Raw genomic sequence first — 15763 nt, 5'->3', positions numbered from 1 at the left:
GCCTGTTTCTTTAAAAAATTGTCATGTTTTTGTTTCATGAGGAAGTGGCTGTATTTCCTCTGTCTTTTACCATCTCTAAATGGTGGTTGATCTTGCTTCTGGGTATAGATTAATAATTGCTGCAAATACTCGTTCTGCGTGGTGAGAAAATGGCAGAATAATGAAATTTTAGGGTTATTCTTTTCCACAATAGTAGTTGCAGAAATCTGAACTATAATGATAGTAATAGATTGTACATATTTTTCGGTTGTATTCACGCCAGCTGAGTTTATGAATGCTGAAAGCACAAGGAAGCATCTCTGGAGACAGGGTTTCTTCTAGTTGGGTTGTTTTGTTTTTTTTCCCAAAGACAGGTACTTAAAACCAGGTATATTGATGAATTGAACTACAGTAGCATGAATTTAAAAACCAGCCAAAATAACAACTTTGGCAAAGAGTTTTAGATTGAGTGAGACTAGAACTACATAAAGTAACTAGAGCTGCCCTCCAACGATTTTTTTTCCCCCACCTGCCCTCAGTGGCTGGCAGGGGCAGGAGGTTTTGTTTGTAACATGCAGTGTTGGTGAGTTTCAGGGATGAGAGTGGGCTTTAGAAATGAAAGGAGACTTAGAGGTGGGCAAAGTCTGCCGTCAGAAATTCCAGCATAAATCATTTGGAAATGGTTCTCATCACTTCTGCAAAGAAATCCTTCATGACAGGACAGCACAAGTAAACCAGTGTCTGAGTAATACACAGGTACTAACTAGAAACCTACATCCTGCTCTTCCATTTCATTGGGTTCTTAATATTAAGTCTCCACAAAATTAACATACAGCTTGAAATCTTGAGAAGAATAATGTTTTTGTGGTTGTTGTGAGTATTTTTATCTTTCTCTTAAAAAGCTGTTGTTTTTCTTAGAAATATAATAGCAGAACTGCATATAAGAGCAGCAGTTGCAAAATAGGATATTTCCAAAATCGCTTGGGATGGAAAATGATACAGGGGCACTCAAAAGTTGTAATTTTTTAATTCAGCTATTATAGATACTGTAGCCATAAAAGATATATAAACAGTTAATTCTTGGTAATGTTTTTCCACTTTCAGTCACTGCATGTCTGAGATGCTGTGTAGCTTTAAATGTACATGTTTAGAGATGCATGTATTTATTTGTAAATATGCACACACACCTCCTTGGTGCTGTCCCTGTCCCACTTTCTGTCTCCTGTGTGTGTCCAAGGATGGGAGGGCTGCACAGCCCTTGCCACACACCATCAAAGCAAGTGGGAGGTTTAACCTCTTATCAGCTCGAGTGGTATTTCACATTGGAGTGAAACAACCCATTATTTTTCACGATGGTTCTCTGAAGAGCTTTTGCTGCCCACTTCTTACATTAATTAAAGCTCAGTATCAGGGCCATTCATGGGAAGGAGCAGCCACTCCTGGTCAGGTAGATTAGTTTTTCCTTTGCATTACACACCCTGTGAGTTAGTAATTGTGAAATCATAGGTGTTGTGAGCTCTCAGCCTGAGAAGCAGTCCCAGTTCAGTCATACCCAAGGGGTGTTGGTCCGTAGCTCTTCAGTCCTCGGTTCTAGACTGAGTTCAGCTAGGTCACTCTGAAAATGTTTATACAAGCTCCCCCAAAAGGCTGCTAGAGCTGCAGGTGCCCGATTTTTCCAGTTAGCCTTTGCCTCAGAGTGACTCTTCTCTCCAGGAGGAAGATGTTTGAGCACAGACCTGAGAGATTCATTATCAAAGGCTAAGTCACTTCCTTCTTTGGTTCCCATTTCCTTGGGGCCTTGACCCGAGTACAAAGCATCAGGTTCTGACTCGCCTTTTGCTGCCACTGAGTCCCTCATACATACTTTTTCTTAACTTTTCCCCCCTAAACCTGTCTTCATATCTCGATATTCATCTCTGCTGCAGTGTGATGGCAAAAATTGTGCTAGCACTTGATGTAGAGAAGCTCAAGCCAAAGATGTTGGAAGTTATATTTTGCATTTGTGTTTACGTTGTCACAGCAACAGATTACTTTTCCCCAGATTCCTCTTCCTTTGTTTGTTTTTTCTAGGAGAATCTCAATCTCTGACATTATGGCCTTTGCATGTTTTTGTCAGTATTGCTGCCTGCCTAGAAGGGTTTGGTGTTGTTTTGGGTTTTTGTGTTGTTGCCTTCAACCTACCACCAGTGTCAGAGATCAGGGGGTCTTTTTTATTCAGCTGTCTGAAAGCAAGATTGTAATCCAGTATCACAGACCAATTTCCCCATTTTATTCGAGAAAATGTCACCTCAAATAAAGTGAAAAGTTGCAGTGAAAGTGCGTCCTTCTCTGGAGGTTTGTTGCTTTATTCTTGTTGATTCTTACTTTTGCACTTGTGGTCATCTCAGCATTTCTGTATGGGTTGCTTGATAAATATTTGCAGCATCTCTTCTGGTTTTGAAGGTCTCCACCTGGTGCACTGTGCCGCTTTCTGAGGTTGGGCAATGACCTTCCTCAGCCTGATGCATCTTCCACATGAATTTCCAGGGTTTATCATTTTAGTTGATGCTAGCTCTTGCTACACTTGGGGTAGTTTCAATGAATTTTAGTTCTGTGAAACCAAGAGCACTCACTGATTTCTTTGCCTGTTTTATTTTTCCAGAAGGCATCTGCATCCAGTTCTCTGAGCTGTTCAATTTTTTTATCTTCATGTTTTCACCATTATTTTCTTCTTCTCCTGTTACACTTCCCATTTTTCATGCAGATTTCTGTAATACTCATAGTGAGACGAGATAACCAATTTTTGATTGTTTTGCTTTGTTTGGCATCTGTGACAGTTCTCTTTCCAGCATAGCGTGAATGCCACCCTTATAACTTGACAAATGAATTTCCAAGGGTATTTCTTCTCTTAATTCTATCAAATTAGATCCCAGATCTCTTCATCAGCTCTTCCTGGAAGAGGATGGGTGGAAAGCCACCCTCTAACTCCAGAGCACTGAGGCCCTGTGGTCAGCTCCTGTGCAAAGACTGATCCCTGTTTGTTACCCCACACTGCAGGTCACCCAGCAGCTCTGCTATAATTAACAGGGATCAGTCTTTGCTTAACCAATGCTGTGCTGTAACCTCTTTCCTGTGTGTCTAGTCTCTGCTGTGGTGGTCTCAGGAGTCTTAGGCAGGGAGCAGCTCCTGGTGGGCTATCAGTGGTCCTGGATGCCATGCTGTGGATTTGCCTCTCTGCTCACACAAGAGCTGTGTGTTCATCAACTCCCAGGCTGGGATTCCTCTTGCACCTCCCTCACAGGGCACCATGGCTGGCACAGCACCCTCCAGAACCCATGCCTGGTTTCAGGCAGGAGCCACAGGGATGTAGCTGCACGAAAAGAGGAACCAGCACTGATGCTGCTGGGTCTCCCATCTGGCTCTGCCCTCCAGGGATCCCTCTGCCCCTGTCTCCTAGGCTGGTTCAGCTCTCTTTGTTTGACACCCCAGCCTTGCAGAGAGGGGCTGTTCTCTTGAGCACATCCAGAGGAGGCAACGAGGCTGGGGAGGGGCTTGGAACACAAACCCTGTGAGGAACGGCTGAGGGAGCTGGGGTTGTTCAGCCTGGAGAAAAGGAGACTCAGGGGTGACCTCATCACTGTCTACAGCTCCCTGAAAGGTGGCTGCAGTCAGGTGGGGTTGGTCTCTTTCTCCAAGCAGCAACTGACTGAACCAGAGGACAGTCTCAAGCTGCACCAAGGGAAATACAGGTTGGATATTAGGAAAAAGTTATTAAGGAAAAGGTGATAAAGTACTGGAATGGTCTGCCCAGGGAGGTGGTGGAGTCACCATCCCTGGATGTGTTTAAAAAAAGACTGAATATGGCACTTGGTGCCATGGTTTAGTTGAGGTGTTAGGGCATGGGTTGGACTCGATGATCTTGAAGGTCTCTTCCAAGCCAGTGATTCTGCAATTCTGTGATTCTGTGCATTCTGTTGGGGCTGACCACGCCGGGGTGCAGGCAGGGTGTGCCACAGCCTCACGGCAGCTTTGCGTCAGGAGGATTTTGTTGCCAAGTTGCCAGGCAGCACTTCAGTATTTACCTCCACGCCTGACACACGTCCCTGTGTTGCTTCACGCCTTCTGCAGTCCCTCCGTGGAGCTGTGGCAGGAACATCTGGGCACAGCTGGGCACAGCAGAGCAGGGTCCAGGGGACGGGAGCACCAGAGCATCGTGCGGTAAGAGGCTGATCCAGGAGCCAGGCTGGAAGGGACAAGGTGGTGACAGTGTGACCACACCAGCCAGAGGGGTTGGAGCTCAGCAGGCTCTTGGTGTTGTCAGCCTGCTGGCTGAAGGGCAGGGAGAACAAGGAGCCTGCTTCTTCCCTGGAGTGAGTCTTTTTGGGGAAAGAGTGGGAAGTTGTGGACTGTTGTGGAACTTGGGTGGAAGCGGAGCAAGGCACTCCCTGGTGATCCCTGTGCTCTTCCCATCTGTCCTGCTTTTCTCCTCAGGGCTTTGTTCCCCTGAGTGTCCCCAGGGAGGATGGCTTGGTGTCCTCCACAGCCACTGGTCAGCAGCCATACATTGAGCTGTTTTCTGTTTCCAAACTGCTCCTCTTCCTCCATTCTTCATCTTTTTGCTTCTGCTGGTCACTGCCCTCCAGCTGGACAGGGCAGGAAGAAGCAGCTGGGGTTCTGGGAGGTTTTCATTCATCCCTGCAGGTTGTGGTGGTGCTGCTGTGCTGGGACGTGGGAAAAAATAACTTTTCGATTCATTTTAAGACAGTGGCTTGGTAAGAGTTTTCTGAGGGCTGGAAGGGAGAAGGGCTCAGATAAATGTTTTTATTATTAAACACACAGGGACTATGGTGACTAATGCGAAGGTGTAGAATAGATACCTGCTTGTTAGTCATGCAGAAGGAATTCAGGTTAAGTTCTTGCAGAAGAAAGAAAAGGAGAGGAAAAATAGTTAAAGAGCAAATTAAGAAAAATACCATGTTGCCAGCAGGTTACCTGATGGTGGTAATGGAAACAGGTTAAAAGCTTATTAAAATCTTTAGTTCTCTGCCCTGATGTAGGAGGCTCTGTGCATTTCCATGTGTGTCTCCACCCATGCAAAATCTCCCATCTATTAAGTAGTCAATCTGTAGGTATATGGAAGCATGTATTACTTGTTTACTTTCCTGCAGTGTGACAACTGCAAATTCTCTATAATACATATTTACATATACATATTTAGTATTTATGTATTTACAATACATATTTAGTCAAACCTCTCCCTGAGGTGTGTGAGACACCAACTAAGGTGGGGAGACCACGCTGTTGTTGTCATGGTGTGCATTTTAAATTCTGTACAGCTTTTCTTTTACTGATTAGAAATGCTTGTGCTGCAAAAAGTTAGGGAAATTAAATATTTTTGTAAGTAAGAAGCCACCCTGGGGTGTAGAGTAGTAATATGGCTTCTGTTCATTCAAACTCTGTGTGTGTGATTTCATACTTCCAGTAGCATGGTAAACAGAGATGTAAAAATGTAAACAGTGTAAAAAAATGGAGGAGAACAGAAAAAGTAAAATACTTGATAAACTCTGGTGTAAATTTAAATATGACCTATGAATGGATTACTATGATAGAGATAACAAATCACACTATCACAGAATACAGCTTTAAGCATATGCAAAAATACAAAATATACCTTTAAGCAGAAGAGTGTGAAGCAGGAATAGAGGAATAGTATTACTTCTTTATGAACTATTGATGAGACAGCTGGGATGTTCTGGGCTTTGAAGTTTGATACAGCCACAACAGAAACACACCACGGTGTTTTTGGATTGACATTCCTGAAGCCAGGAGAACAGACCATGTCCTTTGTGGAGTTGGATGATATATAAGAATACTGTGGAGGGACTTGTGTTGCTTACATAATAACTACTCCTTTTTATCTCGACATATTTGAGGTTGATACTTTAGTATTAAGTATTTTCTGTAACAAACCAGTAAATACAAAGGCACAGTTTTTGTTTAAAAAATTTAAAAAGAAGTGTGGATGAATCCTGCAAAGTAAGTATATGTGCTTCAGTGTGAGAGCAGGATTTGAGTTTGTCTTGGTACTTGATGGAAAATTTACGGTCAGTGCATGTCAGAGGAGAAAAAATAATGTTTAAAGAAGGTCATGAGGCATCCTCAAACTGTCAAAATTTTACATGTATGTATGGTAGAAACACAAGCCAGGTAAAAGATCTGAAGTAGTAACTCTAATTTTCAGAAATAATTTATTCTTAATTTTCATCTGGATAACGAGTGAATTCAGATTCTTTATGCTTAATACAAGTATTTATTACAAAAGTAAAGTTTTTTGTTTTTTGGTTTTGTTTTTTTAGAAGCAGTCTCCTGTGGATGCATCAAAACCACAAGTCATGAAGCCATCTGAAACTAGGGTAAGAATTTCAGGAGAAAAATCATGCTTGCACATGTATGAAGCCTTGGAGTTTCCTTTTTTACATGTTGATACTGAGTAACTTTATTTCTTATCTGTAGCTTAGTTTCCTCTGCAAAAAAAAAAAAAATCTAAAAAAGTGCTATTCGAAGCAACGAGAGGTTTTAACAACAGCAATAAAAAGAACATTAATTGCAGTGTTTAATTTTAGCTCACGTTTTGTGACATGTGTATAGCTCCCCCCGGTGTAGCTGCAGGGTTGTTTTACCTGGTGATGATTTTTCTCATCCTCAACAAATTCAGGATGAGCTTTCAGCTTTCTGTGTGTGTACGGTTGCATCTTCTTGTTAATTTCTTGTGTTTCTATGTCTGGCAGCTCCTCTGCCTTTCCCCTTCACGCTTGTTCTGTCTTGTTTTATGGCTGGGGCTTCCTCAGCATCGGGGCTGTGTCATCGCTCCTGTCCTTTGCTTGTTGAGAGAGAATCATCATCCTCACCTTGCCGAACAGGAGCTACGTGTGCTGTTCAAACAAATGATTTATGGTTCTCCCCCCCCAGCTCTTCCATTTTCCACCACCACAACAGCAAAACCAACAAAAGCTGGATGCCAGAGCAGGCCAGATGGGGCTTGTGTGTTGGTGAAGGTTTGGGCTGCCTGCATCTTGTGTAGATGGCAGTAAAGGGGTGAGGGTGGGAGAGGTCCCTGCAGGTGCTCTGGTGCAGGTAAATGGCACTGCTGGAGGCCCTGCCAGGAAGCTTTTGAGCACCTACAGCCTGTTGGCACAGTCAGAGCTGAGGTTTGGTTGCCTTCACAGTATTTTATATATATTTTGTTACATATATTTATAAATGTATATATTTTTTATATATTATACATTTATTTAAATATAATATCATATATGTATTTATTTTTTTATATAATGTGTATTTTATATATTTATATTCATTAAAATATAATGGAATATACTGTAATGTATAATATATACTATAAATTTATATTTATGTATATCATATAAATATTTAAATATTTTTTGTTTTCCCTTTATCAAATGGGAAGTTTCTTTGTGACCTTTTTCATCTTGTCTCTGGTCATTCTGCCTGGATCCCCACCTCTGCATTTGAGCTTGGCCATTACGTCCCCTTCAGCCTTTTGAAACCCTTTTCCTCCATGCACACGTGCATCTTAAGAGCTGAATGGCAATTAAACAAATTTTCCATTTGTGCACCATCATCATTACTCACAAATGAAGGCATCTGCCAGCCTCTGGTTTCTCCTGCCTGTTGTGTTTGTGGGCAAACTCATTTGTGTCATGTTCATTAAAATGTGTGGTTCTCCATATGGTCTAATCCAGACAGCTATGGTCTTTCCCTACTTGAAATTTAAAACAACTCTCAGAAGAATGTAGTAAATGAACCGAAAATAGAGTAGCAGAGGCATGCTTCAGCACTGTAAGACTGGTAAATATGAATCCCTTTGAGACAGTGGCCTGCATTTGCATGTGTAACATAATTAATGTTTTCTTTTAATGTCTGTTGCATTATTAATATCTTTCTCCTGCTGGATTAAACAACTCATTTGCGTTTTTGACAGTAGACTTCTTTGAAAAGAAGCAAGGTTGCTGAGTCACTTTAATTTCTAGTCCTAAATTTCTTGCAGATTAACAAGTCTTTCCCAATTGTCTGCTATAACCACATCTCATTTGTCCTTTCTGAAGTCTCTCTGGTGTGCCACTGCTCCCCTCCTTAACCTTCAGTGCTCTGAGTGAGTCCTTTGCCTCTAGTGAACCCTCAGCGTTGTGCCTCTCTGAGAAAGCCCTGAGTTCACTGTGGCAGAAGGAGGAATGTGGAATTTCTTGTTCTGTGGGCAAAGCCTGGGGTAGGTGGACAATTTGGAGGACCAGGGTGTAGAGCCAGCGCCCTGTGGGGTTTTTTTTGCAGGTTTGGAGGAACCAGGGTTCTGCCTCCACCACGGTCACAAACACATCCCCTTCAGCTGCCTTCCTTTTGCACTCGTTTGTGCAGCTGCACTGTGAACCAGGGAACCAGTGAAAAAATGTTATTTTCCATTTCCAGACCGTTTTTCAGTCATTTGAAATATGTCCCCTCAGATCCTGGCACAGTGCAGTTGAAAGGGAAGTGGAACATCTTTTTTCTCCCTAGGAATTCAGTGCACACTGTCAGCTGATGCCATGGCTTCAGTCTGTGGCTGCTCACACCTGACTCTGTTCAAAGGATGGCTGAACAATTCCTCTGAATGGATAGTCTCATACTAAAATTGTTGGTTTGGTTACCTGGCTTTTTTTTTGTTTGATTTTTTTTTAAATTAGATTTGAACTTTGTAATTGCTAGAAGTGTGTCTAAATATTTGTGTCTCTTGAGCAGGTGTTTATAATCATGTGTTTTATTGTGGCCTCAGCATGCTTTTGTGTGCAAGTCTTCAATCAAATCCTTGCCCATATGGGTCCATTTATTCTTCAGCATCACCAAACATAAATTTATAGTATGCGCAATTCTGTGTATTTCAAACATTTCCAAAGGATAGTGAATGCCTCACACAGAAGGTGCATAAAGTAGACAGTAAAATCATACTTACAGTATAAGAAAGAAGACTTACAGTTGTTCATAACTGGTTTGGCAGGTTGAGAATTTGTATTCAGTGTTCTGTACAGGTATTGTTGGGTGTGGGCAGAAGTGCAAGTAGATAAATTTTATGATCCTGCAAAAATAAGGTATGTTTAGTCTTCTTCTGAAAGGCAGGTAAAAAAAACCCTGAATTTGTGCTCTGACAGAAGGGTACTCAGAATCCTGAGCAGGCAGTAATCCCAGAACAAGAAAAGCCAAACTCTGTATTTTTTGAACTTCATCTTTGCACTGCTGTTACACTTTTTGCATTTTGCTGCAGAAGGACACCTCATGTCTGATTGACTCTTTGCTATAGATGGTACAGAAACACACTCAACCTTAATTTTTCTTAAAAACTAGGAAAATTTCGGATTAACCTTTCATTACAGGATTATTTAGATACAGGTACAAAAATGGATGTGTGTCTTTGAGTAGTCACGTAAAAAGGACACACAAGTGGGAGCACATAAAGCATGACTGAACCTGACAGTCGCTGTGCTTTAATCAGTTTTTAAGCATTAAGACAAAATATAAAGCAGGGAATTTGTGGAGAGGGTGGGAATCTGTGACCTTAAGTGATGATTTTTATTTTTTTATTTTTTTAGTATTTACTTTTAGTACCTTTTTCTCACTTTGAGGATTTTTGCTTTTCATTCTCCATCATTATTTCTCCACTTATGTGTGGAGGTGTGTCCCTCAAAGCTTGGAGACCTTTGCCAGGATTATGCCCAGGCATCTGCATTTAATGTGTGCTCAGGATTTCCCAGCCAGGTGTCGGCAGTTCAGTGTGAGGTTGTGGATACTTGCGTAACAAAATGTAAACAAACTTAGCAAATTTCTCTGTGTGGTCAGCCAGAAAACGGAAGCTGAGTGATTCTAAATGGTAATGAGTGTTTGGCAGATGAAAGGCTCTTTTTGTGTTGCTCATAGTGCAGCTGAAGTAGCAAGGAAAAAATAGGAGGAAAAACGTGGTGAGGAGGCTGGGTTTCTCTCTTCTTAACAGACATAACAATTCTTTAATTTTTCAGTTTTAGTTCTTGCTGTTGTAATTTATTGCTTACTGTACTTTGACTGAATGAATCACAGGGCTTGATTTTATGGCATGGCTGCAGAAGATTTTCAGGTGTAAACCCTGGAAGTGCAGTCATGTAATACTATCCTAGCCAGGTTGTCCTCCTCTGTTGTAAAATAAGCATTAGGAGATTACAGAGGAGAGGAAAACCACAAAATTTCAATTTGTGTGTTGTATAAGGATATTAACTGAACATATCCCGCCCTGTGTATCTGCTGTTGAATCTAAGCAATTAATGTATTTTCCATTAGGATTACGTGTATTTTTTATAATTACTGACTTCACAATTATAATTATTTCATTGATAAATTAGTGAAAAATAATTCATTAAATAATACTTGAGGCTATTTCAGAAATTGCTAGTGGCAATTTGGATTTGGTATCAAGCTGGTTACTGTATTTTAACATCACTCCCTCTCAATTCCCCACATAAGGAATGAGTGTGTCTGTGTGTGGATGTTTGCACACATTTAAAGCTCTTAAATCACTACCAGGATGTTGTGAACTGCAAGATTAGTGTGTAGTAGTTAGGCAGCGTGTGTGCTGGCAACTGTGAACCTGTCTGATATTCTGCTTTACATAATCTCATCCTCTGCAAATAACCATGCATATTAATCTCTGCATAAATGTTGTTTATATTTCAGTCTGCACCAACAACCAAAGCAGGATCTGAAAAAAACGCGCAATCAGACAAGGTAAATACCTCCCTTTCACCTTTGCAGAGTTGCTGCACTTTGGTCTTTTACTAACTTTGAAAAAAGAGGCTGAACTCTTGGCTGTTTCTGTGTCACATGAAACTGGTGGCATAGCCGTGCATAAACTTCAGGACAGCCTTCGAAGTGTCCTGTGAACCATCTTTAGATCTGTCTTGTGCTTCTTTGGACTAGCATGGATCAGGTTCCGTAGCACTAAGTGGTGGAAATGGTAAATTATCTCAAATTTTTTATTTTATGACAGCCAACAGACTCTCAAAATGAACAGCTGTCTGAAGAGAAGCAAAAGGAACCCAGTGATGTAAGTTGTATAATTTCTACCCCTTTCTCTCTCTAGCTGTCTTTGAACTTTTTAACTTCTTTGAGAGTTCCTTCTGGTATTTTACTTTTGTCTTTCGCTTGAAAGAATAGTTTGAAAAAAAACCAAAAAGCCAGCCCTCCATATCTAGTGATAATAGTTTATCTCTACACAGGGAAAAAAACAAACCACACCTACTGTGACAACAGCTTCTAAACCAAATGACACAGGAAAAGTAACTACAACTCAGGCTGACCAGCCTCCACCTGCAACCTCCACAGAGACAGCAAAGGTATGGTAGAAGCAGCAACGAGTTTTTATTATTTTAGCCAATTTTTGCTTTTTTATTGAGGGGATGTTAGGAATGCACATCAAGATGGCTTCTTTAGCTGAAAAGCTGGGCTTTTGGGCCCCCAGAAATCACAGTGTAGATAAGCTGTTGGCCAAGCAAACAACATTAAGAACATCATCACAGTTTTAGGCCTGTTCCTTTGGGTTTGGGGCTCTTTTCTCTTTCTCTCAGTTTTTTTAAAGTTCTTTGTAGCTACACAGCTGTCACTGGTTCTTTGTCAGGCTCTTCCCTTAAGGCTCACTGCAGCATTGGCTCCAAATGTAGGAGGTCAGCCCTGAACAAGGCTCCAAAAAAAACTAAAGTGAGAAAGGTTTGGGGAAAAAAGGCTGGAGAGGAGTCTTTCCCGCATGGCAAATGGAGAAAAAATATGAAGGAAAAGCATATGGTGGCATCAGGATGTGGACGTTTTGGGCTGCTGGTATGCTCATGTCTGGTGACAAGGCTGGGGTAACACGAAGGGCTCCTGCAGCTCTGCTACAACACACTGATTGTTGGCAGTAGATGGGAGTGTCAGCAATGCAGAAGTCTGCATTTTTTTGCAGTGATGTTGCCCCTCCACCTCTCTGCCTGCAGCAGTTTCCACCCCATCTGCTTGAGCACCTTTTGCAGCTGGAACTTAATGGTGCGTTGAGAGCTTCCAGGAGTAAATGGCAGCTTTCCAAAGAGACTTGGAAGGGGCCTCAAAGTCCTTTTTGCCCTACAGATTTCTTTCACTGGCAGAATGAAAGAAGGAGGTAGAGTGCTTAAGATAGAAGGCTTTCTTTCCCACAGCAGAATCCCACTGGAAACAGAGCTTTTGTGATGGTAGCTCACTCTACCCAAGCATCTGGGTGCTGTGCATTTGTACCAGCCAGTTGCTGAGTCCAAAAAACTCTGCACAGCCTCAGTGTTGGATGTTTTACTTCGTTTTATCTCATTTTTTAACATTGCGATAAGCTATCTCTTAATTCTTCTTTTTCTTCTCCAGCAAAAGTCCAAGGAAGTGTCCACAGTGGCTGGTGCAGCTGCTGGAACAGGCACAGCTGGTGCAATTGTGGTTGCTGCTGCTGACAAATCAAGTACTGAGGTTAGTAAACATAGCCCTAGACAAAGCCTTCCCTTGTAATAATGTCTCAGAGAGTGCTTCTCTCTCTGAAATACTTCGGTTTCAGGAAAAAAAAAAAAGAATGGATAACTGCTTAAGTACTGATACATCCTCAGTGTATGTATGATGGTGGAGGAAGAGGTAAAAAACAAGTGGTGTGTCATTTGTGTTTTGTCAAATAGGACTTCTTTAGAAGCTAGCTTAAAATTACACAAGCTTAAAATCAGTTGCTCCCTATCTTTAGTTATATTTGAATATGTATGTGTATCCACTGATGCACAAATTCAAAATACCTTGTTAATGACACTGGAGAATTGAGTTTATAACCGTTCTCACTGAAGAATCTGGCAAATACATGTCCTGCTGAAAGAAAGATTTTAGGTTGGTTTCTAGGAGTATTCTACAGATTCACCAGATGATTAAGATTTTTTTTTCCCCATGTGTGCATGTTGGTAACTTCTGTAATGGTTTGCTTATTTTTTTAGCCTGGTATGGATGAGTCAGCTCTTGACAGCTTAATAGATACCCTTGGTGGACCTGAGGAAGATATGCCTACTACTCCGGTTTATACTGGCCCAGAAATTACGGTATTTTACACTTCACATTCTTATTTCTTAGAAGATTCATTCCTAAATTACATCTGTAGTTGCTCATTACTGCGTTGATCCGGGACTGGGAACTGTGAAGAGTGAAAACAGAGTGCACAGTTACATCTTAAAGTTGGTTTTGTTAATATGGAAATGACACAGTTTTGGGAATTTGTTGAAGAATTCAGGTCTTTCTGAGTCTGAATGGGAGAGTCATGTAAGAAGGATTAGTTTACAAGCTTAGTGGCTCAGCAAAACGTGACAAAAATTTTGGAATTGATAACTATTTAAAAAGCAGTCTAGGTTCAGCAATACATCCCATGGTCTGAGACAGTGAAATGGCTTAAATTAGGAATCTGGGAATGTTCTGCTGGATAATGAGCACTGTTGAAGCAGGTGGGAAGACAATAGGTACTGAAAGACACTATAGAGTGTCCTAGTCAATATTTGCATTTTCTTTCTGGCAATATCACTGTAGGTAACTCTTATCAGAAATTTATTTCAGTAAAGAATGGTACACAAACATTAATGTGTGCATTATTTTCACAGGAAGATATATATTCAAGATACTTGGAAGAAATGGGCAAACGGGAAGGTAGTCTCCCTCCAGAGTATGTTAAACTGTTGAAGGTGAGTTAAAAAACACATCCTTCATGTGTGTTTTCTGCAATATTGGATGTTTCTGCTTCCCATTTACTATAAAATTAATTCTCATTTTAGAGCAAAGGATATGGCAAAGATGTCCCACCGACATCAAATGAGCAAGATGAAGTAAGACTTTTTTTTTTAATATACTGGAAGGTGAAAGTAACCCGGTTATCATTGGATTAATAGGAAAATATAAATGTTGCCTGCTCTCCAGAAGTCTCAGGCAATGGGAAGGGAATGAGGGGTACCAAATAACCTAGCTAGTGATAAAACTAAGTAGAGCTTGGCACAGATGTTTTTAATAAAGCTGTAGGACTTTTCACGATGCTGAAGCTGAAATGAGTCAAAGAAATGCTTTCAGAAATATTTGGCATACAAATAACAAAGGGAAGAAATACTGTGCAAGCAGGAGTCTCTTTAGCAAAGGCTACTTGTATTTCTACACTTGGCCAGACATTTCTGTCAGCCAGTGTAATTTTGCTGGTTTGGAAGTTTGACATACTTTTTAAAAAGCTTTTTTTAAAAGCTTTAAAAAGAAAAGCTTATATGAGACATGAATCAGCCAGTGGGAGCAAGCACCTTTATTTTTTGTTATGTCAGGAACTTGTGCCAGTGAAGTCACTGTGTGAGTAATTATTGTAATACTCAGGCTGTAAACTGAGTTTGACCCGTGATGATACTTGAATTTTCTCATGGTTATAACTTGGTTTGCAATTCCTTGCTCAGAAGCCAATGACAGATGAGGAGCTTGCAGAGGCCCTGTCATCTGACTTCACCTGCAGTGCTGCTTCTGCTCAGGAGAAGAAGACAAGTGTGACAGAGGTATTGACACTTTCCTTGCCATTGCATGCATTTTATTGTGTGGAAAAAATGATGCTGTTATCATAATATTTAATATTACAGTAGATAAAATTTCCTGCTTCTTTTCTATTTTTGCGAATTTGCCTGTAATTTCATCTTGCTCGTAGGAACCAAATAAAGAAGGAGAAATTGTGCAAGCACAAGCAGCGAGTTCAGTTAAGACCTCCGTTCCTCCTAAGGAGAAGAAAACAAAATCAAAAGAGGTACACATAGTCCTTCTTTCACTGGTTACTTTATAATTAAAATTTACAGGCATATGATGCTGTTATGTGTTTTGTTCTCCTAAAGATGCTCATCATTCTCATTTTCAACTGTAAATCCTCTTTATTATAGAAAATACAGGAATAACAAGAAATGCCATTGCCCAGATTCCATTGTGCCTTGAAGCTCTGATACACTTTAGTGTATCAGATGATTTTCCTTCTGGATTCTGGGGAATAACTGTGATTCTTCGCATTAGAGGAAGTAGAGTAGCAATATTAGTAGGAAAATTTTTGTCGCTTTGTATTCTATGTTTAGAACTTTGACATGATATAATTTTCTCATGTTTTTTGGACCTTCTGTTTTTTTTCCTCTGAATAGAGAAATTGTGACCTTACACTTTTTCAGTTTGCCATGTCAAAGCATATGAGAATTGTGTTAGACGGCATTGTGACACTGGGTTTTGGGGAGTTTTTCACTTCCTTTTTGTTTCCTTCTCTCCTTAAGAAAAGCCTCATGTCTAACTAAAGCTGTGCTAATTCTGTTACGTAACTTGGTGTTAAGGTAATTGGGTAAAGCCAAACCAAAATGGCCAATCTGGTGCTGGCTGTATCCTTCATATGCAGTATAAAAATACGTTAAGGTGAAAACCCGTGTCAATTTAAAGAAATAACAAAATGGTTTGCACGTTTTCTTAAAATACAGGAAATGAAAGATGATGCAATGGATGCTCTTCTTGATACTCTTGGAGGACCTGAACCTGAACCTGAAGAAGATCCGACCCCTGTTGTAGAAGTGTCAGAGGTAACACCTCACTCCTTTTTTACCCTGGCTTCCAGACTCTGGCTGTGGAATCCCAAGTTCTCCTTGTTAGACACTGGGAAAATGTGTAAAATGACATGAAAATTACTTTGATATCAAAGGCCTAAGGAATGTGTGAGTCTCCAGTGATTAAG

The 15763-nt window shown here is 40.7% G+C and overlaps 1 protein-coding gene across 5 annotated transcripts in view; it reads left to right on the top strand.

The window, feature by feature from the left end:
• The window catches only part of CAST (calpastatin), a 50059-nt gene that overhangs the window by 20048 nt on the left and 14248 nt on the right, over positions 1-15763 (top strand). For all 5 annotated transcript variants that reach the window (XM_088156240.1, XM_088156242.1, XM_088156239.1 and 2 more), the window contains 11 exons: positions 6315-6371; positions 10708-10758; positions 11021-11077; positions 11250-11366; positions 12394-12492; positions 12996-13097; positions 13647-13727; positions 13818-13868; positions 14472-14567; positions 14714-14809; positions 15513-15611. In XM_088156240.1, the coding sequence (XP_088012366.1) occupies positions 6315-6371; positions 10708-10758; positions 11021-11077; positions 11250-11366; positions 12394-12492; positions 12996-13097; positions 13647-13727; positions 13818-13868; positions 14472-14567; positions 14714-14809; positions 15513-15611 (906 nt within the window). The remainder of the gene's footprint in view (positions 1-6314; positions 6372-10707; positions 10759-11020; positions 11078-11249; positions 11367-12393; positions 12493-12995; positions 13098-13646; positions 13728-13817; positions 13869-14471; positions 14568-14713; positions 14810-15512; positions 15612-15763) is intronic.

This window comes from Sturnus vulgaris, chromosome Z (assembly GCF_052056855.1).
Source record: "Sturnus vulgaris isolate bStuVul1 chromosome Z, bStuVul1.hap1, whole genome shotgun sequence".
NCBI classification, from domain to species: domain Eukaryota; kingdom Metazoa; phylum Chordata; class Aves; order Passeriformes; family Sturnidae; genus Sturnus; species Sturnus vulgaris.
Note: the sequence above shows the minus strand (reverse complement) of the source record. Positions and strands in the feature narration are given on the sequence as shown.